Source organism: Odocoileus virginianus, chromosome 9 (genome assembly GCF_023699985.2).
Source record: "Odocoileus virginianus isolate 20LAN1187 ecotype Illinois chromosome 9, Ovbor_1.2, whole genome shotgun sequence".
NCBI classification, from domain to species: Eukaryota; Metazoa; Chordata; class Mammalia; order Artiodactyla; family Cervidae; genus Odocoileus; species Odocoileus virginianus.
This window is the reverse complement of record NC_069682.1, coordinates 43,595,452-43,622,762: the sequence shown is the minus strand read 5'-3', so window position 1 is coordinate 43,622,762 and position 27,311 is coordinate 43,595,452. Positions and strand designations below refer to the sequence as shown.

Below are 27,311 nucleotides of genomic sequence, written 5' to 3'. Positions count from 1 at the left end.
CTGAAGTTCATCCTCCAGGCCCTTGATATTAAAGTGCAGTCCATTCACCAGCTTTGTTGACATCATTACCTACAAGCTTGTTAGAAATGTAGAATCTCTGCCCCAACCAAAACCTGCTGAATCAGAATTTGCATTTTCATATGATTCCTATGTGATTTGATATGTTCATTGAAGTTAGAGAAATAACACTGAAGAACTGGATCATGGGAATAGTTTCGGATGACAATTTATCTATAGCATTTAGGCTTGAAGGAAAGTTTGCCTGGATGTAAAATCTTTAGGACACTGTTTAGATCCTGACTCAAATAAATCAGCTGTTATCAAAATTTTGACATAGGATGGAAAAATTTTAATAAGCATTGGGTATTAGCTGATATGAAGAAATTGTTAATTTGATTAGTATGTAATGGTATCTCCGTTGTTTTTAAGGGTCTTTATCTGCTGAAGAGACATATATGTGTTTCTGAGCAAATGTATGTATTTTGAGGATTCAGTTAAAAATAATCCATCCCTTTACTCCAGTAAAGTTAGAATGAGATGGGGAATAGATTAAATAAGAATCCAGGGATAATAAATTTTGAAGCTGGAGCTGGGAATAGATATAGGACAGGCATTTCAAGTTCCTTCTACCACTGTATAGTTTTGAAAAATTATGTAATACAAAATTAAAGAAATAATTGAATCATACCTTATTGTTTGCTCTTTTCTCATTTTCTAGTATTGAATATGGCTTTGAAGAACTCAGGCTGGTCTTGTTTTTTTCCCCTTGTAAATCAATATCTTGATCTTTTTGCCTTTTCTGTGGATTATTTATCTTTTATATTCAGTAACTTTACTGACTATCATATAATAATAATAAGTTTTGAAGCTGACCTTCTGGTTCAGCTTTTCTTGGCACTTTCAATATTTAGCTTCAAGTCTCCTGTTACTTCAGCAATGTGGTCTTGAATTACATCTTTATTTTTTGTTCTAGTTTCTTCTTTTGGTTTTCTTATTTGGGGGCTGCATTTATGTCTGTTCTGAATCTACTTTGCCCTCTCCATCACTTCTCTCTAATCTTTTTTTCTCTTATACTTTTTTCATGTTGTCTTTCCCTCTTGTGCTCCTACCATTTTGATTTTTCTTTTTTTTCCCCTTCTGTCCAAATTGTTAAAACTCATGTTTTATTTCCCCTTTGTTCTTAAATTTCTTGACATATTAGATTCTTTTGTTGTTTTCAAAGATAGCTGAATCTTTTTTAATTTTTTGAGAACTTAGTGTATTTTTCTAATTTGCAAGCATATCCTTTAGTTCTTAGAAATTTTCTTACTTCTTTGGTTCCTATATTCTGTTTTCTTCCATAAAAATTGTTCTTAACCCACATTTGTCTTTTTGTTATTTGTGGCACATGTTATTTGGGACTCTCAACCCGTTTGTTGAATTTTTTTTCCTATCCCGTTTTTAGTTCCTAAGGTCTTTTTTACTCTTTGTTTGTGTTTTTATTTACTGATTGGAGCTTTGAAAATGACATTTCTTTCCTCCCAAGTTCAAAATACTTTTGTGAAGAGGTTTCTCCCCCTGCCAATGTGTTTTCTTTCTACTACATGGACCTATTTCTTCTATTTGGCTCTTATTTTTGGAGGAATGTGAGGCAATAAAAAATATGATTGTAGAATCATTGTGTGTGGATAAAGTTTTCTGTTCAGCCTTTCCACTGAATAAGGGAAAGCTATCTTATCACTGTAGGGTCTGTAGATGGTAGTGTTTTGTCTCTGAGGCTGATCTGGAAAGGAGTACTCTAGTGTCTTCCGGTAGCTTCTGGCATTCTGGAAACAGATAAGGATATCACTGTTCATGCTTGTGGGTTAAAACCACACATAGTATTCCTCAGTCTGAGGTATTTCTGATGTGTATTCTTCAAATAATACATTTTTGTGTCTTGAAGGGCGAGGATAGCAGTTGGCAGGCAGCAGGGTGTCTGATTGGTTTGCAGAGTTAAAGCCCATCTTTTTCCCATCCCTATTCTGTCTTGTGCCTTCAAGCATAGAACATTTCTCAGCTTCTGTTGGTCAACCAGCTCACTTCTTTTTACCTTTCCCCTCCAGCACCTATGTTGTAGAGTCTTTCCCTGTCCCAGATGGGTCACAGCTCATACAGATGCTCTACATATTCCAGAAATAATGGGGTATAGCCAGTTAACAGTGTTAGGATAGGGTGAACAGTGAAGGGACTCAGCTGTACATATACATGTGTCCATTCTCCCCTAACTCCCCTCCCTTTCAGGCTGCCGTATAACACTGAGCAGAGTTCCATGTGCAGTACAGTAGGCCTTATTGGTTATCCACTTTACATATACAGTTTGTATATGTCCACCCCAAGCTCCCTAACTCCCTCCTTCCAGCTTCCCCCAGTCCTCACCCCCTCACCCTCACCGTAAGTCTGTGAGTCTCTTTTCTGTTTTGTAAGTGAGTTCATTTCTTTTATTTCTTTCTAGATTCCACATAGAAGGGATGTCATCCAATATTTCTCCTACTCTGTCTGACTTAATGTAATCATCTTTCAAAGAGACTTCTCTGTTGTAGGTTTTTGTTTTTGAAGTTTTAAAATGGTTCATATTGTTCATGCTGTGATAACAGAAAGTGGTACCATGGTCTACAGTGACCATTCTCCTTCTGTCTCAGGGAGGAGCAGTGTAGCATTTGTCTGACAGGGTTCACTGATCCCCTTGACCACACAATTTCCTGCTTTTTCTTGATATCATCAGTGGACATTTACATTAGTTCCATTACTGAGTTGTAGAGCCACCCTTATTACTAAGAAAAATTGTGTGTATACAGTATATATATATATACACGTTTGTGTACACATCATAATCTTAGCCTTCCAGGTTATAAAGAGGACAGATTCAGTCTTCAGTTCTGTTCATGTGTTTTATAGGTAAAACTAGCCATTTGGGAATCATTAGAGTAATAATGCTTACAATATTATTCTAACAGATTATACTAATCTAGTAATTGTAGTGCTATGGTACTCTGTTTTCAGACATTTCTTTTTGTTACTTTGTGAGCAGTAACACTCCCACGTGTAGGCACTGTGATGGTGTTGAGTTGTCCTTTGTGTAGTGAGTCCAGTGTCCATAGTTGCATCATATCAGCAAATGGTCACCTTCATTCAGAGATATCCAAGAGTCATTTAGGAGTCCCGAATCAGGTTCAGTGATTGGCTTGGATGACTAATACTGACTCAGTGGACATAAATTTGAGCAAACTCAGGGAGATAGTGAAGGACAGGGAAGCCTGGCATGCTGTGTCCATGGGGTCACAAGAGTTGGACATGACTGAACAACAAGGCCGACTCATAGAATTCAGAAAAGCTTCTGGTTATAGCTTATTTGAGAAGGGTTCAGATTAAAATCAGTGGGAAAAAAACCATGTAGGGCAGGGTATAGGAGACACTGAGCAAACTTTCATTTGTCCACTTCCTAATGGAATCATGTGGGCAGTGCTTAATTTCCCCCAAAACAATGTATGAGGACACTCAAGAAGTGTTGCCAGACCCACTGGAGTCAAATTGATACCATGTGGCCCAAGGCCCCCATTGTCAATTGCACTGTTAGAATAATCTATGAAGGGCAGCTCAGGGATTCAGGTAGACAAATATACTCTTAAGAGGAAGGATATTCCAAAAACACTGAAGTATCTTCCAGGTGTCAGGTAAGGACCAAACTTTTCTTTCAAATATGCAGGGTTTGTACAGCCCAGACCTGCTGAGTTAATCCTTTACTGCATATCACTGCATATCATGGCTTCGCTGGTGGCTCAGTAGTAAAGAATCTGCTTGCAATGCAAGAGACCTGTGTTCAATCCCTGGGTTGGGCAGATCCTCTGGAGAAGGTAATGGCAACCCACTCCAGTATTCTTGCCTGGAGAATCCCCACGAACAGAGGATCTTAGCGGGCTATATAGTCCATGGGGTCACAAAGACATGGTCACATGGACATGACTGAGCAGCTAAGCACACACACAACTGCATATCAAGTTCCTCACCATGTGTACCTTCTCTGCCACCCCTATGAACAAGTTTTGAATGACACATATAATATGTTTAAATCTGCCGATATCCATTGTTTGAATGGTTCAGAAAGGTCATATTCATTTCACATTTGGATTAGATCAAATGTCCGTTTACTTTTGATATTTACCTTTAGGCTTTCAAACGTGATACTGAATTGTGTCACTAATACAACATTCTTTGTTCAAGAGTATTTGGCCAGTGTATGTTCAAATTCCAGTATATGAAAAATGGAGTGATAAACAAGGAGTCAGCATCTTTCTCAGAATATTTCTGTGGATCAGATCCATTGGAAAGTGGAACAAATTGGGCTAGATGTGACCAAGGTTTAGAATATTGTCATCTTTATCCTTTTTGTGGCACATCTTGTAATTTTGTTTCCTCTTAGGCGCTTTATTATTTAAAAACTTTAAAAAAGAAAGGCACATCTTGGATTCCAAGAAATTGTTTGTATGGCTTGAGAAACAGGGTAACATTGTGGGTATATACGGGATCCCCCCTGAGTTTTCAGTTTGGCTCAGATACTGGATGAGTTCAGAAGTGACACTGAAGCTGATTGGAAATGTCTGGAGTATAACCTGTGGTCTCTAAAGGTTCTGGTTTATAAAGCATACAACACAACATTTAAAAAAATCTTCAGTAATGGGGGTTGGTGGGGTTATCCTCAACTATAAATACATTTTTAGTCTTTTTTTTTAGCATCTTTAATTTTTTTTCTTTCTAAAAATTTAGTTTTTAATTGAAGGATAATTGTTTTACAGAATTTTATCAGTTCCTTTGAATCATAGTATCTGTATACCTTTGCTGTCTTCACTCACATTTGTGTCTGAGCAGAAGTGTTTTAAAAGAAGCATGTTTCCTGGGACTTCCTTAGTGGTCCAGTGGTTAAGAATCTGCCAGCCAGTGTAGAGGACATGGGTTTGATCCCTGGTCCAGGAAGATCCCACATGCCATGGAGCAGCTAAGCCCATGTGCCACAACTGCTGAGCCCATGCACTGCAGTTACTGAAACCCGCATGCTCCAGACCCCACGCTCTGAAAAGAGAAGCCACTGCAATGAGAAGCCTATGCAATGCAACTCGAGAGTAGCCCCCACTTGCTGCAATGAGAGAAAGCCCACTTACAGCAACGGAGACCTAGCACAGCCAAAAATAAGATTTAAAAATGAATAAAAGAAGGGTGTTTAGGTACAAAAATCTTTTTCCTTGCAGGGATGGGATGGGATAGGAGGGACAGAGTACTGCTGTTGAAACTAGTTAGCATTTTATAATATTTCTTCATTCAGGTTACCACCCAAGAATGGTATCACTCATGCCATGGTATTACTTTGTGGTCTCAACCTTGGGAGCATCTCTCTCTATGCGGGAGGTGCCCAGGTTTGGGGAGAAGCTGTGAGCAAGCTGGTTGCTCTTGGGGATGAGTTGATGGCAAGCGATACTGAGCCCCTAAATCCTGGGAACAGACTATCCCACTGAGTGTGCTTGACATTGTGTCAAAGGTAATAAAGGCTTAATTTTACATTAGAGTGACAGCCACTTTATAAAATTGTTTTTCAGTAACAGCCTGTGCTGAGTTAACTTTAGACCTTGCTTTTATTAAACAACTACTTTTCTCCCTTGCTCACAGAGCTCCCTTGCTGAGACCTTGGATAGCACTGGCAGTCTAGACCCCCAGAGATCAGATATGATTTATACCATAGAAGATGTTCCACCCTGGTACCTGTGCATTTTTCTGGGGTTGCAGGTAAGATGATTCCTTTGGAATGTAACCACCAGTAGATTCTTGAATTGTCTGTCTAGATTATTTAAAATTCAATTTTTATTTTCTACTTATTGACAGCTTTAAATTACTCTTTTAAGGATGATGAATGGTAATTGTTAATTTGAATTTCAAAGCAGTGAAAGGAAGAAAACAGGAGGAGTAGGGTAACCATGGTAAGAAAGAAGGAAAATATTCAGGGACTCAGCAAGAGAAATGACAAGGAAGGAAGGAAAAAAGATCATAGATGTATGGAAAGGGGGAGAATAGAGGGAAGGGAACATAGAGAAATAGAGATAAGAAGGATTAGTGTTCATCTCTCATTCCTAGTTAACCAATCCATAGTCACTGTCAACTGCCATGAAATATGGGTGACATTAAGAAGTGCTGTGTTGCCATAAAAAGGAATGCATTTGAGTCAGTTCTGATGAGGTGGATGAACCTAGAACCTATTATACAGAGTGAAGTGAGTTTCCAGAAAGAGAAAGATAAACATCGTATTCTAACGCATATATATGGAATCTAGAAAATGGTACTGAAGAATTTATTTACAGGGCAGCAGTGAAGAAACAGACATAGTGAATAGACTTAGAGACATAGGGAGAAGGAAGGAGAGGGTGAGATGTATGAAAAGAGTAACATGGAAACTTACATTACCATATGTAAAATAGATAGCCAGCCAATGGGAATTTGCTGTATGGCTCAGGAAACTAAAACAGGGACTCTGTATCAATTTAGAGGAGTGGGATGGGGCGGGAGATGGGAGGGAGGTTCAAAAGGGAGGGGATACATGTATACGTATGGCTGTTTCATGTTGGGGTTTGACAGAGAACAAAGAATTCTTTAAAGCAATTATCCTTCAATAAGAAAATAAATTTTAAAAAAAGTGCTATGTTGGTCAGGCCATAAATGTGGAGGCTTCAGTCTTATTTTTAAAGGAAGGCAGGCTTGCCTTGGTATTGTCTGCTTGCAGTTTCCAGTGGGAGCAGAGCAGGGAAGCTGCCAAGGAACAGGTAGGAGGGATGGGGCGAGAAGTGACCCAAGCTGGTGCAGGACTTCTGCATCTTTGGTATCCACTTCCCCCTCTCCCCCCAGCCACCACTCCCCTTTCCCACTTATGATCGAAGTGGGGCTTTAGGAGAAAGGGGATGACGTGGAAGGCTCTTTGTTCCAGACACACAGCTCTGGTCTGTTTGCCTTAGTTTTGAGGCCTCACTTTCCATTCTTACTTTCTCAAGTTACACTGATCAGTTCATGCTAAGGAAATCAGTCTCATTACCCAGACAAGTTTATTCACTTGGATGTGGACTGTACCTGCTGACAGCTAATACTTTGGTTCAATTTCCAGGTCCTTCCCCCATCTTAGGTATTAAAACAATTGGTAACCTTTACAGAAAGGCATTCTAATACAGAAGACATAACCAAAGGACCTGACTGGTTGGGCAAATAAGTCCCCTAGGGCTGAATGTCTGAAATGAGATTCAGGAAACTCGTTTTTTGAAGTGTTTATAGATGTGTCTAGAAGTAGTCTTCCCTTTTCAGATAAGATTGGGAAACCCTGTATGCATCATTCCCTTCTTGCCAGTGCAGTCTTATGAGCAGCTCTGGGAAGTTCTGGATGGGAATGTTCTGTTCCCTTTACCAAACACCTGTTAGTGTTACACAGTTGATCTTTTTGGGCTGCAAGCAGCGCATTTTGGCAAAAATGAGCAGAGATGGGGAACTGTTCGGAAGAAAAGAGGAAATTTGCAGAACAGAAGAAAAAACTGAACAGGCAGGCCTCTGGGAGGAAGGGATGTGAGCAGTGAGAGCTGGAATGTCCCGCCTGGGCTGTAGGGAATGGGGGAGCGGTCCTAAAGGAGGAGTGGGACCAGCTCTTTCTGGATGCTTCCCACAGCTGCTGTGTGAGCCTAGTGCTTCCCTGATTACTGTTAAATAATGCCAGGTCGTAGGAAAAGATGGAAAATGCCTTGTGCAGTGAAGCCTGTAACTTTAATCCCCAGACCTAAAAGAATTTTTTAAAAAGAATGAATTATCTCAAAACATAGTTGTAAAATTCCACATAAAATATTGGCAAATCAAATTCCAGAAGAAAAATCTAACATGACTAACTAGGATTTGTTTCAAGAATGGTTCAGTGCCACACAGTTCCTGTTAACAGATTAGAGGGGAAAGATCTATGGCCTTTAGCAACTGGTGCTGAAAAGCAGTTAAAAAAACAAATATTCTCAGTAAAAATTCTATAGATAAAACATTACTGGTGTTTGTATTGCGTTTCCTTTGTGCTGGCCCGGATTCATGCAAGTAATAAGTAATAATACAGGTGAGTTAGAAGACAAGAAAATGTAATAGGAGAAATGCTGGGGGGGAAAAAAAACAATTTGGCATATGATGAGTGTACCTAAAAAAACAAATTCATGCGTGCTACTTTTTAAAAATAACAGGGGAGTGGGCAAAATTAGGATAAAATCAGAAAAAAAAAAAAAAGATTAATTTTCCCCCTCTGTCTCACTATCCCCACAGCATTACCTGACATGTTTTAGCGGCACCATTGCAGTGCCCTTTCTGCTGGCCGATGCCATGTGTGTGGGATATGACCAGTGGGCCACCAGCCAGCTCATTGGGACCATTTTCTTCTGCGTGGGAATCACAACTTTGCTGCAGACTACTTTTGGATGCAGGTGAGATTGGGGCACTGAATTGGGAATGCTGACGTGCCCACGAGGCATTGTGCACATTCACGTAGGGCTGCTTGGAAGGACTGACTGGAGTATGGGGACGTGTGGCCTAGTGGCATTTGCCTTGCCTCTCCCCAGCCCTGTTGTGTTTCTTCTCTAGGTGGGTGGCACCACTTCCTGACCAGTTGTGCAGGCTGGAACTCAGCTCCTTCCATCCCACCAGCTGGCAGGGCAAGTTTTCTCTCTAGTACTCTGTCACTGCCCCCAGTTCCTGAAGTTCAGAACTGTACTGTGTTCTACTAGGTTTCCCGTTGGTTTCCCTGCCTCCAAGGCTCCTCTCCTCTGCCCTGCCCTGTGTGCCACCCTGGTGTCATTTTTCCAAAGTTTGCATCTTCCTAGGTGCTAGGAGGCTACAGCCCTACTCCCTGTTTAAAAACTGGGATGTGCCCACCCCACAGGCACATTTGTTCTCTGTCCCACCGCCCTTCCAGGTATGTCCCTGAGCCCTGCAGTCTCCTTCCTTGCACTCACCAAGAAATGAGCTCCTCTTCCTCAAGCCCACTGTGCTGTCTTACCATCCTGTGCTTGTGCCCGCCTGCAGCCTTCCAGTCCTGGCTTGTTCCACTTCTGTGAAGCACCCTTGACTTCCCAACGCCTCCGTTGTCCTCTCTGAATTCCCACACATGCATCTTGTGTATGTTCTTCTAATGTGACTCTTATTCCACTTTATCCTTTTTCGTTTGTGTCTTTTCTTGCTGATTTGTGTTCCCTCAAAGTGCAAAGTGCGCTTTGCATCCCCAGGCCCCAGCTTACGTGGATGTGGAGCTGACATAGGAAGGAAAAGAACTGTCTTCTTTTACCTTCTCCTGCAGTCTTGCTTTGTCCCCTCCTGTCCCCTTCTTCCACCCTCTTCACATTCAGCCTTTTCCTTTACCCCAGGATGTTGCTCAAGGGCTGGAGCCTGTGGCGACAGGACTATGCTCAGGGCAAGGACAGCAGAGTAAACATATAAGTTGTCTCTCCCTGCTAGGGAAGTGGGAGCAAACTCAGAGGGCAAAGAAGGCAGTCTGCTAATCACGGACTGTATTCAGTGAGTCAGAGTCCTCAGAACAAGCTTCACTTACAGAGGACAGGAGAATATGGGAAGGACAATGTTAGGGCATTTTGGTTGTCAGCTTAAGCAATGTCCTCATAAGGAATATGACAGTTCTTTAGCAGGCCTGATGGAAGGAAGGCTGTAAGGGCTGGCCAGCTCCTGGGGTTCTCAAATCCCCAGTCCCTGCAGGACTGCCTGAAGCTGCCATGCTGAGCAGATCCCTTACCTCAGAAAGGAGGGTCGCCTTAGGGGACCCCTGAGGGAAAGGCAGCATGTTACTGACCTATTAGGGGAAGGAGATGTATTTGGACACTCCAGAGAAGACTTGATTCATTTTCTTAGTGCTCAGGTAGTTAAACTTGGCTGACAGCATCTTTCATTCTTTTGTTACAGCATTCAAGATTTTGTGTTTTAAAGCCAGGGTGGTTTAGAAAGTTTTTATTGGCTGACTCAAGGGCCTTATCTTGTACATGGGGAACTGGTTCTCTGGGGAAATACTTGTTCTCTAAACAGCTAGCTCATCAGAGAACTTGTAGCACAAATTATCTATAAATTTAGGCAGTGCCTCTAGTTGAGAATTGTTGGTTGACTTGAAGAGGGAATGAAAAACATGTTTGCTGTGGTATGGCAGGTACCAGGTACAGCTCTGCCCTGGTCTTATATCAGGAAGGCTACTCCTGACTCTACTCCCCTTTTTGTGCTAACACAACAGCACCTTTTTCTTGCCTGGGATCCTTGCCTCTCAGCTCCCATCTAGTAGGGAAAAAATGAAAAGGCACTCAGTGGCTTGGTTTTCAACTCCTCAAAGCCACAAGCTGTTGTTGATACATTCTTTTAAGTTTTGTCTAGCATATATTTGAGGGCCTGCTGTGTGAAGGCGAATCCAGATGATGAGGTGTATGGGAGGCATTTCCCTCCCTACCTGATTGATCACCACCTCTGAGGTTGTTTTCTGTATCCCATGTCCCCTGTTTGTTTGCAGTATCCCATCTCCCCCATCCCCTGCATCTGCCTGTCCTTCACCATTTTCTGTTAAAACTCTCCTCTTTTCCCAGTTTCCCCTTGTTTCACTGTGCCTGAAGAGGCAGGGCCACCCCTTCCAGCTGAATCACCTCTCAGATTCTTGCCCCCAGGTCTCCTGTGGCTTTTGTAAAAGAAGAGCAGAGATCTCAAGAATGGCCAAATAGCACACCCCCTTGTATTTCCAGTAGAGCAAGGTTGACACTCAGACCTCGGTAGAGTGGGGACCCACCCCTGGTACTCAAACACCCAGGACTTACTCAGAACGGGTCAGAGTTGGGCATCCCTGAGTCTATTCCAGGGATGTCTATTCAGCAAAGTCAGAGCAGCAGCATTGCCATTGTTGGTTCAAATCAAGTTGTTGACCAATGTAATGATAAACTGTAATCCTATGGGCAGTCAGAATCTACAGTTCCCAATAAAGTATTAGCTTATGCCACGTGGCAAACGATGGTTTCTTTGCCGTTTGCACATGGGGGAGTGAAATGAGTGAGTGTGAGGAGTTAGAGAGGCCTATGCAGTGTTATAACTGTGGACAGAAGACCTCTCCAGCTCCCAGTTTGCTTTTGCGAAAATGATAGGAGGCTCTTCCTAAGGTGTCCTATGGATGATATTTGCCATCATTGTGTATTTGCAGATTATTATATTATAAGCTTCTTTGTAAAATACATTTGAAAGGTTCCAAGAGTATGAATAATATGAAAAGCCTTCTAATTCTGCTGCTTACTGACATAGACCCTCATCGTCGATTTTAAATTGTCATGTTTACAGACTTGTGCATTTACTTTCTGATCACAAGAGAATCAAACAAATGGATAAAGCAGTTGGGGCTGTGGAAATACAAGGGTGAAATACAGTGTGAAAGAAAGGCTGACATGGCCAAGAGTGGAATTTATTCCCAATATCACAGCCGTAAGGATTGCAGATGGCCTCTGCATGTTTGTTGGTGTTTGCAGTTCACACTCATTTCCTTAGATGGAGAGCTGCAGAAGAAAAAGGTTTTCATGTTCAGCTGTCATGATTTCTAGGGAAGATTTTCAGACTTTTCTAACTCTGAGTGGTTTGCCATGTGTGTCTGACTTCTATTTCTTTGTGTGTTTGCCTAACTTCCGTGTAGTACCCAGAACTCCCCTGCACTGAATGTCGTGGATCTGTGGGACCTTGAGACCAGTGATGGCCCAGCCTCTGAGGGATGGGGCCTTTATTGTGAGGAAGCTAAGACCATAATTGCAGGTCTAGAGCAGGGGAAGGAAGTGTAACCATTTCCATTCTCTGGGCTCTGGCCAGGTCATCCCTGCTCCACGTTTCACATGGGTGCGCTAAAGAGTGGCATGCTGTTTTGGGAAAGCTGTTTCATTGCATAAAAATAACCAAAAGTGATATGGAAAAAGTGAGAGTGAAACAGAGGTGTGCCTTTGCAAACCTGAACCATGAGCTTGCAGTGCCAGCTTTAGGATACTATGTCAAAAATACTCCTTTGGGGATGTGTTTTCCATGAGCTGGGCTGGCTAAGGCCACAGAAAATGTGTCTGATGCAGCACGTGCTGCAGACCCTTCTTCCTTCCCTAAATGTCTCCCCTGGCATGAACGTGGTTTCCTTTCTTCCAGAGATCATGACTTGTTTTGGAATGGAGATCATGTATCTCAGCCCCAATTGTGTAACTTCTGTGGCTTCAGTGCTTTCCAGAGCCTCTGCCTCTTGGGGATGGAGTGTTTCTGTGACAACTGCTTCTTTCATCCCCTTCCCTCCATCCAGCCTTTTCCTTCTTCCTTCTTTCCTTTGACTTTGGTCCTCTGCACTTGGCTTTTAACAAGGTCTTTATGGCTCTTGAGTACCCTTGAGTGAGGTTTCAAAAGTTCTCATTCTGGTTGATTTCAATCCACCTTACCCCTTGGGGTCTTTCTAGGAGTTAGTACAAAGCCTTTAAAATCCCATGAGCTGAGTCAAGGGTCAGAGTCCCCCAACCCAGGTGTTAACCAGCCCGCAGCAGCCATGCCTCCCTGGCTTTGGGGAGGACTCAGTTAATGCATCATTTGGCTGCTATTGTCTTTTCCATCAAAGACCAAGTCTGGGTAGCAGCTCTGAGCTTCCCAGAGTCCCTGCCCTTAACTTCAGGTGTTAGTGCATAACTGGGGATGAAGGAAGGCCATCTGGGATGGACCCTGCCCTTTGTGCACCATGCTGACCTTTTCCAACCTTCCCTGAGGTGTGCAGGTGCTGTATTTGGGGACCACATCCAGTCTTTTGTTCTAGGTTCCTCTTGGAGTCCTTTCTGTCAGCTCTCCAGAAAAAGAAAAAATTGCAGGCTGAGAGGCCCTTTCCTTGAGAGCCTCTCCTGGCTATAACAGGCCTGCTGGAGACTCACAGAACCTTCCTTTGCTGAGAAAAGGTAGGGTTTTGGCTAAGACAGTAGCTAGCACAGCAGCCTGACCTCTAGCAGAGCTGACTGTCCTGAGGAGAGAGCTCCTCTGTTTTTCACCTCCTTGGGTTCCGGGGCTGGTACATATTGTGTGCTTACTAACTATGGGTGGTGACTCCAGGGTACTTCAAGATCTCAAGTCTCAGGCTTTGAACTCTTGATAATATTTAGAGGAATGGAGAGATGCAGTGCTTAGATTGGGGTAGGGAGACTGGGATTTCCCTCATATTCTTTCTCTGTATATGTATTTGTGCTGGGTATATATGCAACTTTTTGAATTAATTGAGAGTTGCAGGCAGTATGGTGATGACTCACTCCTAAATACTCTCCTAGAAATGAGGATCTCTTGTGTAACTGTTTACCACACCTGAGAAATTTGAGTCATATCATCTAATACAAAATCTATGTCTAATTTCCCTAGTTGTCCCTAAAATATCTGTTATAGCTGTTCTGTCCACCTTTCTGAACCAGGATCCATTTAAGTTTGTATGGTGCATTTGTTGTGTTTCTGTGGTGTGATACATTTTTCTTCCACATAATCCACTTTTTTTTTTTTACATAATGATTAAAGGCTTTATTTGGCAGGAAGATACATAATAATTCTAACCATACATAAACATAACAACAATGCTCAAGATGTAGAAACCAAACACTAATAGAACTATAAAAAGAAATAGAGAAAGACACTATCATAGTGGAAGATGCCAACCTTTTTGTTTTAAATTGAAGTTTATTTGACCTATAACACTGTGTCAGTTCCGAGTTGATGCTTCTATACATGAAAAAATGATTGCCACAATAAGTCTAGTTACCATTTGTCACCATACAAAATTATTACAATTTTTATTGACTATAAAATTGTGATTATTTTATTTATTGACTCTTGCGGTATAGTTCATCCTAGTGACATTTATTTTGTAACTGGAAGTTTGTACTTCTTTAACTCCCGCACATGTTTTACTCATCCCCTCCACCCTCTACCTCTAACGATCACCAGTTTTTTTCTGTATCTATGAATCTATTTCTGTTATGTTTGTTTATTTATTTTGATTTTTATGTGTTCATTGATAGATGAATGGATGAAGAAGGCATGATTTATGTATATACACATACACACACACACACACATATATATATGCACAATGGAATACTACTCATCTATAAAAAAGAATGAAACCTTGCTATTTGTGACATCATGCATGATCCTAGAGGATGTTATACTAAGTAAATAAGTCAGATAGAGGAAGACGAATATCATATGTTTCTACTTACAGATAGAATTTAAAAATCAAAATACATGATCCTCTTTTTAAAGAGTCCAGGGCAGCTGTCTTGTTGAACATCCCATAGTCTGAATATGTCTAGTTGTGTTCTTGGGGGTGATATTTGATTAGTTCCACAATTCTGCTACTTGTAAACTGGGAGATGGGGCCAAAGGCATGGTTGATTCAGAATGAACATTTTTGCCAGCGTTACTGTACAGATGATAGTGAGTGTATCATGTTAAGTAGGTTCTTAATAGCAAGTTTTAGGTTTTTCCTGCCTCCATGTAAAAAAAAAATATATATATATATGTATATACTATTTAACTCAATGAATTTTAGTTAGTATATTAAAAACATGGGTATCAGTGAAAAACTGGAGGTAGTGATCTTGGAGAAAGAGGGGAGCTTTGCCTGGCTCCCCTCACCAGCTGTATTGTGGGGCTTTGACTTCAGAGGTGACATCACTCCCATTCTACCATTTACCAGCTGTCTGGCTTTTTTAAAAACATTTATTTATTTGGCTGCATCGGGGCTTTGTTGTGGCATGTGGGCTCTTCATTTAGGAATACAGGATATTTTGTTGTGGCAGGTGGGCTTCTGTAGTTACAGCAAGTGGGCTTAGTTGCTCTGTGGCATGTGGGATCTTAGTTACCCAACCAGGATTCAAACCCACATCCTCTGCAGTGGAAGGTAGATTCTTAACCACTGGGTCACCAGGGAAGTCGTCAGCTGTGTGGCTTTGGCTAGTTGACTGGTCTCAAAGCCCTTTCTCGCCTCTCTAAAATGTAATAGTAATAAAGTTGCTGCTGCTGCTGCTGCTAAGTCGCTTCAGTTGTGTCCAACTCTGTGCGACCCCATAGACGGCAGCCCACCAGGCTCCCCCGTCCGTGGGATTTTCCAGGCAAGAACACTGGAGTGGGGTGCCATTGCCTTCTCCAAATAAAGTTGTTAGTAAGCGTCAAATGAGATAGTGTCCTGGCACCTGACCACACTTGCCTGTTGGTGCTTATTATTTTAGTCGGGCCTCCAGAAGGGTGTGTAGGTGAGGCAGATGAGGATGCAGTGGGCAAGTCTGGGACACCACATGGAGCAGCTCATCCTTGATGACATGGCAGGGGTTGAGTGTGCTCCTTGGCCACACGACCACTGGTGGACTCCTTCAACTCAAGCTTTTCTGAGTGGGCTCCCCCTTCAGTTAACATGTTGTTTCTCTGTTTGCTGTTATTTCTGATGCTTCAGATGACTAAGAGACTAAGTCCTCTCATATGTGAGGTTAATGAATCTAGTTCCCCACAGTCTTTTTTCCTTGACTGTCACATCTCACTTGCCCCATATGTTTCCACGTGTTCTAAAATGCACATCTTCTTCCTCACGGCCCACTGACTCTCCCTTGTATCCTTCCTTTTCAGGCAGGTGGACTGCCTGACAAAAGCTGCACCGGGATGGAGCAGCACTATGCATGAGCCACAGAAAGAGCTTCTCCTCAAATACCCAGAGTGAAGCTCTTTTCTTTTTCTTTTTTAGTTTTGTGGTTTTTGTAACTATTTGATATAACTCTAGTATTTTAAGAAATCATCCCCCCCATTTCTCCTTCAAGAAAGACACTTGATAGGCAAAATGTTTTTTAAGTCAGTCTATTGAAGGGTAATTGACATAGAGTAAAATTTGCCTTTTTTCCTGTGCATAGTTAGATGAATTTTTACTCATGTGTACAGTCACTTAATCACCACCACACTAATAGATAGAGCATTGTCCACATCAAAGAATTCCCTCATGCTTCTCTGTGACTGACTAGATATTTAAGTAATGTAATAAACTTTTGACTTGAAATAGTTAATACTATCATAGAGGTTATCAAAATTGAATCCAGCCAGGCCCCCTAAATTCCTGTGCTCTGTCTTGACAAAGCCTCCTGCTGGGAGAGTAGCCATTTGGCTGCTTTCTACTGAGGTCCCCCAGGAGTGTGTCTAACTGAAAGTGTTAACTGAGCTAATTCATATAATTTTGATATTTACATATAAGACCAGAATATCATGGACATGAAGAGAAATGTTAGACTTGCCTTTAGTTAAGAGTTTTCTCTGAATCAACTCAAAATGGATTAGAAATCCAAATGCAAGAAATGTGAAACCATATAGCTATTAGAATAAAACCAGGGTGAATTCCTTTATAACTTGAGTAGGGAAAGAGTTTTAAAATAGGACTCAAACTCTAGAATCAATAAAAGGATGAAAATATAATGCCATTAAGTGTTTTAAAATTTTAAGCTTTTCATTGTAAAAAATATAAAAAAATGGCAAACTGGAGAAAATATCTGTAATACAGGTAAGTTCTAATATCTCTAACTGGGGCTTCCCAGATTGCTCAGTGGCAAAGAATCCGCCTGCCAATGCAGGAGACTCAGGTTCGATCCCTGAGTCAAGAAGATCCCCATGGAGAAAGAAATGGCAACCCAATGCAGTATTCTTACCTGGTAAATCCCACGGACAGAGGAGCCTGGCAGGCTACAGTCCATGGGGTCACAAAAGAGTTGGACACAATTTAGCAACTAAACAACAATGTGCCTAATATAGAAAGAACTCTTACAATCAAAGTTTAAAAAAATACCAAAAAATATATAGAAAAAGCAAAAGACACAAATAGACAATTCTCAAAAAAGCTATATAATGGCCCTTCATCGTAAGAAAGGATCAAGTTGACTTTATAATAAGAGAAGTACGAACTAAATCTACTCTGAGACACCATTTGTCTCTTTTGTCAGTTGACAAAAAATAATTTTGACAAGCCACTCTGATGGCAAAACTGAGAGAACAGGCATTGTTACACATTGCTCTCAGGAGTGTGTGGCTCAGACAGTAAAGAATCAGCCTGCAATGCAGGCGACCTGAATTCGATCCCTGGGTTGGGAAGATTGCTTGGAGAAGGGAATGGCTACCCACTCCAGTATTCTTCCCTGGAGAATTCCATGAACAGAGGAGTCTGGCAGGCTATAGTCCATGAGGTTGCGAAGAGTTGGACATGACAGACTGACTGACACTTTCACTTTTTCAGAAACCAAATCTACCCTGAGACACAATTTGTCTTCTTTGTCGGATTAACAAAAATAATTTTGACAAGCCCCTCTGATGGAAAAACTGTAGGAGAACAGGCATTGTTACACCTTGCTGTCAGGAGTGAAAATAGTTCAGTCCCTGTGAGGAGGGGTGTTACAGCATTGAGAACACATATGCATTTACCATTTAATTTAACAGTCCTACTTCTAGAAATTTACCCTGCAGATGTGCTCTCACAAATGTAAAATAAGTGCAGAAAGTTTTTTTATTGCTGTGTAATTTGTAATGACAAAATAGTTAGTTCTGTTCGGTTCAGTCGCTTAGTCGTGTCTGAATCTTTGCAACCCCATGAGTCGCAGCACACCAGGCCTCCCTGTCCACCACCAACTCCCAGAGTTTGCTCAAACTCATGTCCATCTAGTTGGTGATGCCATCCAGCCATCTCATCCTCTGTCATCCCCTTCTCCTCCTGCCACCAATCCCTCCCACCATCAGGGTCTTTTCCAATGAGTCAGCTCTTCTCATGAGGTGTCCAAAGTATTGGAGTTTCAGCTTCAGCATCAGTCCTTCCAGTGAATACCAGGACTGATCTTGTTTAGGAGATCAGACAAAATAGTTAATACAACTTAAATGCCCATATGTAGGAGACTATCATACATCACAGTGAATGCAGCTCTGAGAAAGAATAAGGAAGATCTTCTTGAACTGGTGTAGAGTAAGTTCTAAGGATATATTGGAAAAAGCAAATTGTAAAACAGTGTGTATGTTTGAAGAAATAAGGAGAAGTTAGAAATTAATAAAAATGGTTAATAAGTGAGATTTGGAGGGTGGAGGTGATAGGAATGGGAGTGACCATATATTTTATGGTTTAATTTTAAAACTATAAAATAGTCAAATATGTTTTGAAAATATATGTTCAAAACATAAACTCTAAAAGGATGAAGAAACGCAAATCCTAAAATTGAATACAAACAGAAACAAGTGAACCTATGACAAATTGCTGGCCACGTGGAGAAAAGAATTAATTCATAGACTTTAGAACATAGTACTTTGCACACTCTGAATGAAATATAATCCAAGGGGAAAAAAAGAGAAACCTTTAACTTTCAGTTCAGTCACTCAGTCGTATCCGACTCTTTGCAACCCCATGAACACAGGCACACCAGGCCTCCCTGTCCATCACCAATTCCCGGAGTCTACCCAAACCCATGTCCGTTGAGTCTGTGATGCCATCCAACCATCTCATCCTCTGTCGTCGCCTTCTCCTCCTGCCCCCAATCTTTCCCAGCATCAGGATCTTTACAAATGAGTCAGCTCTTCGCATCAGGTGGCCAAAGTATTGGGAGTTTCAGCTTCAACCTTTAACTTAGTAGTCTTATTAGTAGTGACATTGGTATAATTCTGGAACTGTGGTGCTTTGGGCAAATTTGGGATAGTTTATATTAAAAGGAATAGTCATGGAAGAGTATTATTAAACTGAATAAAAAATGAATCCATGTGTTTATGATGATGTTTTCTTTTTGGACAAAAAGAAAAGCTCTTTACAAAAGGACACTAATTAGTATCAACGGAATGATAAAATTAAAAACTATAGTTTTAAAGCCACACGGTAAGAATGTTAATAAGCTAGTGAGAATATAATATTTGTACAATTTAAGAATCACCTTATAGATAATTTATTCATTACAAAAGGAAGAGGTACTTTGAAAATGGAGAGTTCCAGTAGTCACTACCCTGACCGAGTTTTCTTACCTCATGGGACAGCCTGACAGGCCTCCTGATGTGATGCTTTAAGAAAGGTACGACACCTGAGCAGTCTTTGCCCAAAGTGTTTGACAGTGAAAGTTACTCAGTCATGTCCGACTCTTTGTGACCCCATGGACTATACAGTCCATGGAATTCTCCAGGCTGGAATACTGGAGTGGATAGCCTATCCATTTCTCCAGTGGATCTTCCCCACCCAGGAATTGAACTGGGAGCCTATCCCTTCTCCAGATGATCTTCACCACCCAGGAATCTAACCGGGGTCTCCTGCATTGCAGGTGATTCTTTACCAGCCAAGCTACCAGAGAAGGTATGACACCTGAGCAGTCTTTGCCAAAAATGTTTAACCTGACTCTAAATATGATGCACGATAACCAGCTGCAGTGTAGAAACTGTGATTGGATATAAGCACTTTTATAAACAATTAGGGACTTCTGTGGTGGTCTAGTGACAGATTTCACCTTCTAATACAAGGGATGCAAGTTTGATACCTGATTGGGAAACCAAGATCCCACATGCCTTTGGCCAAAAAAAAAAAAAAAAATCCAAAAAATGTAAAACAGAAGCAATATTGTAACAAATTCAGTAAAGACTTCAAAAAATGGTCCACATTAAAAAAAAAAATCTTAAAAGAATTTGGGGAATTTAAGTATGGCCTAACTATTAGGCCATGTTATTAAAATTCATGTCACCTTCCTTGGGTGTGATTACGGGGCAGGGGGCAATGATGTGGAAGGATTTATTTATTCTTAAGAGATGCCTGCTAAAGTGTTTGGGTAGAGGACTCCATGCCCACAAGCTCCTTTTCAGCAGTTCAGCAGATGCATACATACATATAGGTGTAGTGAACAGTACGGAAATATTTCCAGTTAAGAAAAGAATATTCTTTGACACATTGTATTTTGCTTTTCTTAAGGCCAAGCTTGCAATTGTGCTGCAGTTTAGATTCAAGTAAATGTTTATTTGGTGATGAAAGTTTTTGTACCAACTTGATTACTTTCTTGGTAGATGGAGGAAGCCAGGCACAGTGTGTTCTCTGTGCTGTTGAATTATGTGTTTGCTTTATTCATTTTCATTAAATAGTTTAGTTCTGGGCAGATGCATTTCACCCCTTCTTGGTGCTGCTTGTGGGACTGTTTTCTTTTAAACTTTTTGATACCTTTTCCTTGATGGCACCATGGAGGACTGCCAGCCTCTGGGGCATGGGGGAGTTACCTGATTTTATCTTGAATATCCGTGCACATTGAACTCTCTACTGTCTCTTCCCAGTGCCTTTAATCTTAAAAAAGTTCTCCCCCAAATTTGCAATTAAAAGCAACATGGCAGAAAGACATAACCTCTTATTTCTAGTCTAATAAAATTCCTCTGGAAGGATATTTGTCAATAGCACCTTCAATTCATTAATTACTAAGTGAAAGTTAGTGCTGGGGGTCCAGTGATGGGTAAACAGGCTCAGTTCCTACTGTCAGGGCGATACCACCCCCTTGGGGAGATGAGCAGGTTAGCATCAGGGAGCTCTTCAATACAGAGGCTTCAGTGCTGTGAAGGGAGTTGTAGAGGCCAAAACCTGACTTGGGCAGGCTGGTCATCTGAACTGCCACCACAGGATGGGTGGAGTCAATGAAACAAGGACCACTAACCAGAGTTATGTCACAGCCTCTTGGAATGCCTTGAGAATAGTTAAAGTCAACTTTTGCGTTTCCCCCCCAGAAGTGATTTTTTCAGAGCAAGGTTCTTCACTGGTTTTCCTCTTATCTACAAGAAGATTGCAAGGCATTTGCTGTTTGGCCCCCTCTGACCTTCACCACACCAACTCCCACCCACAGTAAAGTACATGCAATTCTTTGAGGATTTCTGGGTCTGCTTTGTGGCTCTCATTTGCATCTGCTCTCCTCTGCCTGGATTAACTAACCTCTTGCTTATGGGCTGAAGTACTTGTTGTCCTTTAAGTGATTACAGACTCCCATGGCATCTTGTACCATCTCCCTCACTACCCTTCATGTATAGCCATGATAGATAATCTCTTTCACACAACAGAAACCCCTCAAGGGCCCAAGGGTGGTTTTTCCCATTGTTTCATCTGTTTATAAGTGTGCCTGTGTCAAGCAGACACCCAGGAAATGTCCATCAAGAGACCAAAATGGTAAATCCCTTCATCTGGCATAGGGGTTGTCTTTGTTGCCTAGTGCCTCAGCCTTACCCAGAAGTAATTCTTCAAAATGCAGATTCAGAGACTCCACCTGAGACTCTGATTAACATAGACTGAGTGAGGAGAAATGTTCCTTTTTAACCAGCGCCCACCACCCCCACCCCAGGGAATCATGAAGCAGTTTCCCGGCAACTTGGGGAGTAACTTGTAGAAATCATGGCCAGAATGTCCTGAGTAGGAGAACACATTATAGATCCTTAGGAGAGCCAAGAATAATTCCTGGAGGAGATGGTATTTTTGGTGCCCTTTAAATGTTGAAATGGAGCTTTAGAAATGAATTGATGACTGAAGAGATAAGCAGAGGCTCAGAGGCAAGAACATAGACTACTTGCCTGGAGTGCAAGTGTGTGACATGATGGCTGAGAGACTAGACTGGGAAATGGATTCGGGTCACCTAGATGCTCAAGAGGAAATGAGGCACCTCCAGCAGAGTTTTGAGCAAAGTAAAAACTCGTGTGGGGCTTGTTAGGGTCTTTTCCTCTCCTGGGGCTACAAAATCTGCTCATATTTTTTCCTTAATGACATCTAGTTAACACTATTTATTAACTTTAAAAATGTCTACTAAAAAAAAATTCTACATTTTTGGGGTATTTTCACATATTTAAGATATACTTTCCCTGTAGTCAAGGTTACAATTTTTTCTGTAGTGTGTTAACCAGTGAATATTTTAGGCTTTGTGTTCCCTGTTGTAACTATTCAGCTCTACCACTGAAGCATAAAAGTAGGTGCAGACAGCTCATGAGTGAGTGAGGGTGGTGACTGTGTCCCAGTGAAGCTTTACTCATAAAACCAGGTGGTTTTCCAACTCCTTGTGTAGAGAAAAGCATAGTTTAATTTGTTTCCTTTCCAGTCATCAGTGCAGAATAAAAGAGCAGACAGTCCTGTCTGTTTGGAGAGCTCAGGGATCTGAAGTTTAGATGATTGTATGGGGGAAGAGCCTCATCTACCTCAAAATAGTGTGTACCAGCTCTGTATTTGTAAAGCGGCTCTATGTCCTTCAGCCAGAGCCAGTGTTTCTCAACCCAGTTACTATGTGACTCAGGGCAGGATGTACTGTCAGTTCAGAGGAGAGCCTGGCTGGATTCCTATCCTACTGGCCAGGACACTGATTCAAGGCTGCTTAGAAGTGTTTTAAGAATGATCTGGATATCTGAAAGTTCCAAATCCTGCAAACCAAAGGGCTAGTTTCATATTTTACCCTCAAAATAATGTTAAAGATAGTGATTGACTTCCTATGTTAGCCCATTAGAGCCACCTTAATACAACTCCAGTGGAAAATACTCTATTATACTCTAATAATAAATAACAAAATCTTTTGAATTTGAGTAGCACCAGTACTCATAAAATCAATATGAATTATCTAGAATGTAATTGAATGATGGTATCGAGGATCTCTGCGTTTAGTTTGACAGTGTAGGCAGGAAATTTAACAGAATCTACAAGTTTTCTGGGATCTTTAGAAATAAGAGTACAAGTGTTTTTTTGAGTATTTTTTTTTTATTAAGCAGAATATTTTATCTACTGTTGATTTGTAACTTACAGTTTTCTTTTTTCTCAATAGATAGATAACTAACGTAATCTTATTGCTTATCCCCAGTGATTTACGGCAGTTTTGACTTACAAAATGGAATGACAGGGGGAGATAGGTTTTTCTCCCATGATAACCAATAAGAATTAGACAGGGAGGAGGATGGTAAATAGAAGAGGTACATTGATGTTTAATAAGGAGCTCACAAGCTCAGCAGGACAGAGACACCCAAATGCCTGCATTCCCCCCACCAAGGGGAAAGGTGGTAATGTCAGGGGCTGGTGTTGGGGTGCTGGCACTGATTACAGAGCTCTCCCAGAATCTACCCTGGGGCTCTCTGGGGAGAGAGTATTAGGAGGGGAGAACGGAGAAGCCAGCGTCCCTGGCTGCATGGCCGGGGATGTCTTTGCAGACTGGGGCTTTTTTTCCAGGTGTGCCTGCATTTACTCATGTGCTGTTTGTCTATGGAAAAGACTGTTAAGCTGTCAAATAGTGAACTACCTCGGTAGTTCCTGATGCCGTGATCATGGTTTTGGTCTCGTTTCTTTTAGGTTACCCCTGTTTCAGGCCAGTGCTTTTGCATTTCTGGCCCCTGCTCGAGCCATCCTGTCTTTAGATAAATGGAAATGTAACACCACAGGTAATTGCAGTTATTTCCACATATGTCATTGGGGTCCTTTAATGCAGGTGATAGAAGGGAGGCCTGGATGTGCTGCCCCCAGCAGTGTTAAATCCTTTCTGGAATCAGGCACAGAACACACACCCAGCAAAACAGCTTAGAACACTCCAATCTGTGGACCGTGTTTCTGTCTCTCTCTATCCACTCATTCATCCCTACCCCCCAGAGCAAGTAAGGACCAGTGAAGGACCTCGTTTGTCTGTGCTAATGAAAATTGATAAATATAGAAACAGAATAGAAAAATATTTGTGCTGTTTTTCTGCCTCTTTCTTTCAGTGGATTTTATGAACCACCAGTAGTCACTCTCTTTGCTGCATCAGCATCCTTTCTCTGAAACATCTCTGCTTTTTAAGGATCTGGCTGCTTTGGTTTTCTGCAAATGACTTTCATTCCCCCTCCTATCCTCCTCATAGTGATTGCAAAGATCCTTAAATAACCCAGTAAGGTCAGGAAGAGATCAGATAGGGGATTTGAGGAAAGCAGACAGACCTGTTGTACTCTCAAAATACTGTTAGATTTTTAGGTTCTAGGAGCAGAATTTTCTAGCTTTTATTTCCTTCCTTGCTCCTAGGAGTTACTTTGTGACCACTGATTTGATTTAGGAACAGAAAAAGGGCCTCAGTTTTATCTAGGTTTTTAAAACCTCAATCAAGCAACCTTTCTATTGGTCATTTCAATGAGCTGCTTGCAAAGGTTGGTCTTTGTATGAGACTGGGACTAGCAGTGTGTATCAGCAGTTCAGTCAGCTTCTGAGAAGCCAAGAGCTCTCGTTGGTGAATAAATTTGGTTATATTAGCAATAGGGAATCCACCTTTCAGTATGATATGCTGTACTGTTGTAACTTGAATTTTAGGGTTGGGTATTTATACAGATATACTGAGAACAGGGAGGAAATTCTTCTTAAAAGGAGTAAAATGAATATGTCCCATCAAACATCAGTGTCACTCCAAGAAAAATTTTCTTTGTTTTTGTTTTCAAGATGTTTTGGTTGCCAATGGAACGACAGAGCTGTTACACACAGAACACATCTGGTATCCCCGAATACGCGAGGTAAATGATGAGCATTGTCTACTTACGGCTTCTTTGTGTTTCTTCTCATTTTCACTGTTGGTCATGCCCAGTATATTGCAGTTGCTTACCCTAAGCTCTTTTTTTTTTCAGCTACTGATATGTTCATTTGTGTTGTGAAATTCAATTTAGATGACATCGCTATAAAATAAAGCATGTAGAAATGCTTTGTGCCAGCAGACAGTATTGTTTCTTGCCCTCTTTTCTGTCCTTCTTTCTCTTCCTCCTGTCCTGTGCTGCCACAGACCTGTCTGCTTACACCCTCCAGTGTAACCAGCTGAGGGACCTGGCTCCCTTTGGAGGGAACCACAGAGTTGATAGTTTGCAAAACTATTTATTCTGGCTTCAGTGTTTGCTTGTGTTGGTTGAAGGAAATAAACCCATTTGTCTGCTTCAGTGCACTTGAATAGAATAGGGTGTGGGTGGGAGTCCTTAGATACAAAGAATGACTGACATTTTATCCAGATCTTCCAAACCTGTAAGACCATTCACCATTAGTTCAGAATTAACACAGATATCACCATTCTGTACAACATAAATATTCCTTTAGGATTTTTGTCAGTAACAATACCTTTTAAATGTCCTACAGGAGCTCACTTCTTAAAGTCAAGAGTCTTTGTACTGCATTGTACCTTTGGGGCTTGTTTTGAACATTGTGTCTTAAATGAGAATGATAAATTCCATCTGTCTCAGTCAGTGGGATAGGCAAGCTGATTTTGTGTCCAGCGCCCCTTTCGGTAATACTCTTACAGTAGTCGGGTCATACTTAGGTTTGCTAGATCCTAATCACACCCACTGGTATCTTTAGGGTTTCTCAGGCATTTCTCAGCTATGTCCTGCCTATTTTATAATTGCTTGATGCCTTACAAAATTATCAGTTGTGGTTGCAGGTGACATTTAGAGTGTGTGATTTATAAGCAGCTTTCTCTTATGTCTGTGTCCTCTCCTGCTCCAGATCCAGGGAGCCATCATCATGTCCTCATTGATAGAAGTGGTCATCGGTCTCCTAGGCCTGCCTGGGGCTCTGCTGAAATACATCGGGCCCCTGACCATCACACCCACGGTGGCCCTCATTGGCCTCTCCGGTTTCCAGGCAGCAGGAGAGAGAGCAGGGAAGCACTGGGGCATCGCCATGCTGTAAGTGTTCCCAGGCCACTCAGGAGTGGACAGTAAAAAATCTCCCTTCTTCCTAACACTGAGGGGCAGCTTCTTTGAATGTTTTGAACATTTATACAGACTTTAGGAGATATGTAAGATTAGTCTGATAGTTTAAACTTTATTTGTTTCATGCCAGGGAATTATTAAAGTGCCATGCAGTCAGGGTATTCTAAAAATTGGGGGGGCTGTAAGATTTTAAACTTTGAGAAAGGAGTAAGATGGTGGCGCCATTAACTCTTGACTTTTGGGGTCATGCCAAGTCTCATACATGGAAATTGAAATACCAGGAAGCTGAATCCTTTAAATGAGACTCAAAAATACTTCCAGACGGGCAGGAGACAGAGCTGCAGCCTGCAATGTGTTGGCATCAAGGGTGATGTGGCTCTCAGGTCAGACAGCTCTGCACACCTGTCACAAAGCTGTCATTTCTGCCAGAGTCCTGCTGGTCAGTGCCAGTCCTTTCACACAGTACTTGACGTGAATTAAATATGTCACTTGCCCCTTTTTTCACTAATGTCAATAAAGACATTCAGAACTTTATAAGATTGATTATTAGAGCCACAGCTTTCTGCGTACCACAGATAGAACCCACAGTTTCTGCATATCTCTATAGAGCATATCTCTGTAGCGCATATTTCTGTAGAGCATATGTAAGAGTTGAACACATCATAGGAAATGATTCTAAGACTCAAGAATTTTAGCAATCAGTCAGAGTTCTTAAAAAATTAAGTAACACAAGAGGATTTCTAATTGTTTTTGTTTTGTGAAAACTTCTGTAGTTCAATGAGAAACAGTATTTATTGAGCCTACATATCATGCTTTACATAATGCTGGTTAAATATATTATAAATTAAGGTAGGTACCAGTGTTATCCCTGTGTAACAAGTAAAGAAATCCAGGGACAAAGATGCAATGTTAGTTTTTCAGGTTCACACAGTTAGCCAGGATGCTTTTCAAAACCCAAATAGTCTGACTCAAACTTAACCCATAACACTTAATTCTGCCTCTCTGTGTTAGAATGTGGTTTACAGATAAAGTGAATCCTTACATAATTGTAATCCATATATCATTATAAGTTAAAGTATAAGAAAATATCCAGTGTTGTTCTTAGTTTTCTCATTTCACCAAAGGTTGTCAATATTTCCATATCAGGATGGGTGTGTTGAAGGCATGTGAGAATATTCACTCAGTGAAATGCAGTAAGTTCCAAAAAGGAGAAATTGTGTTTGCTGTCTTGCCGTAAACTTTAGGAACCAATAACAAAAGAATGAATAAAACCCCCAAACCACTCAGAAGCAAGAGAACACCATTATAAATAACTCAGAAAAGAACTCCAAACTTTACAATTGCTGACAATTTAGAAAATGATGATAACAGCACTAATCACACTTATTGAACAGTCAGTTCTCAAAAAGAGTCAAATGAAAATAAAGTACTTGAAGAGCTTATCTTCAGAAATGAGAAAAACAGGATGAAAAATGAGCACAGTGAAAGCAGGGGAAAACATTGGTAGAGATACAAAAAATATGCTAGCAAAGTAATGCTTAAGATCCTTCAACCTAGTC

General features: G+C 41.2%; 1 protein-coding gene across 5 annotated transcripts in view; it reads left to right on the top strand.

Moving 5' to 3' along the window:
* The window catches only part of SLC23A2 (solute carrier family 23 member 2), a 137,598-nt gene that overhangs the window by 77,336 nt on the left and 32,951 nt on the right, over positions 1-27,311 (top strand). For all 5 annotated transcript variants that reach the window (XM_070472295.1, XM_070472294.1, XM_020883648.2 and 2 more), the window contains 5 exons: positions 5,677-5,793; positions 8,332-8,489; positions 23,393-23,481; positions 24,500-24,570; positions 25,544-25,725. In XM_070472295.1, the coding sequence (XP_070328396.1) occupies positions 5,677-5,793; positions 8,332-8,489; positions 23,393-23,481; positions 24,500-24,570; positions 25,544-25,725 (617 nt within the window). The remainder of the gene's footprint in view (positions 1-5,676; positions 5,794-8,331; positions 8,490-23,392; positions 23,482-24,499; positions 24,571-25,543; positions 25,726-27,311) is intronic.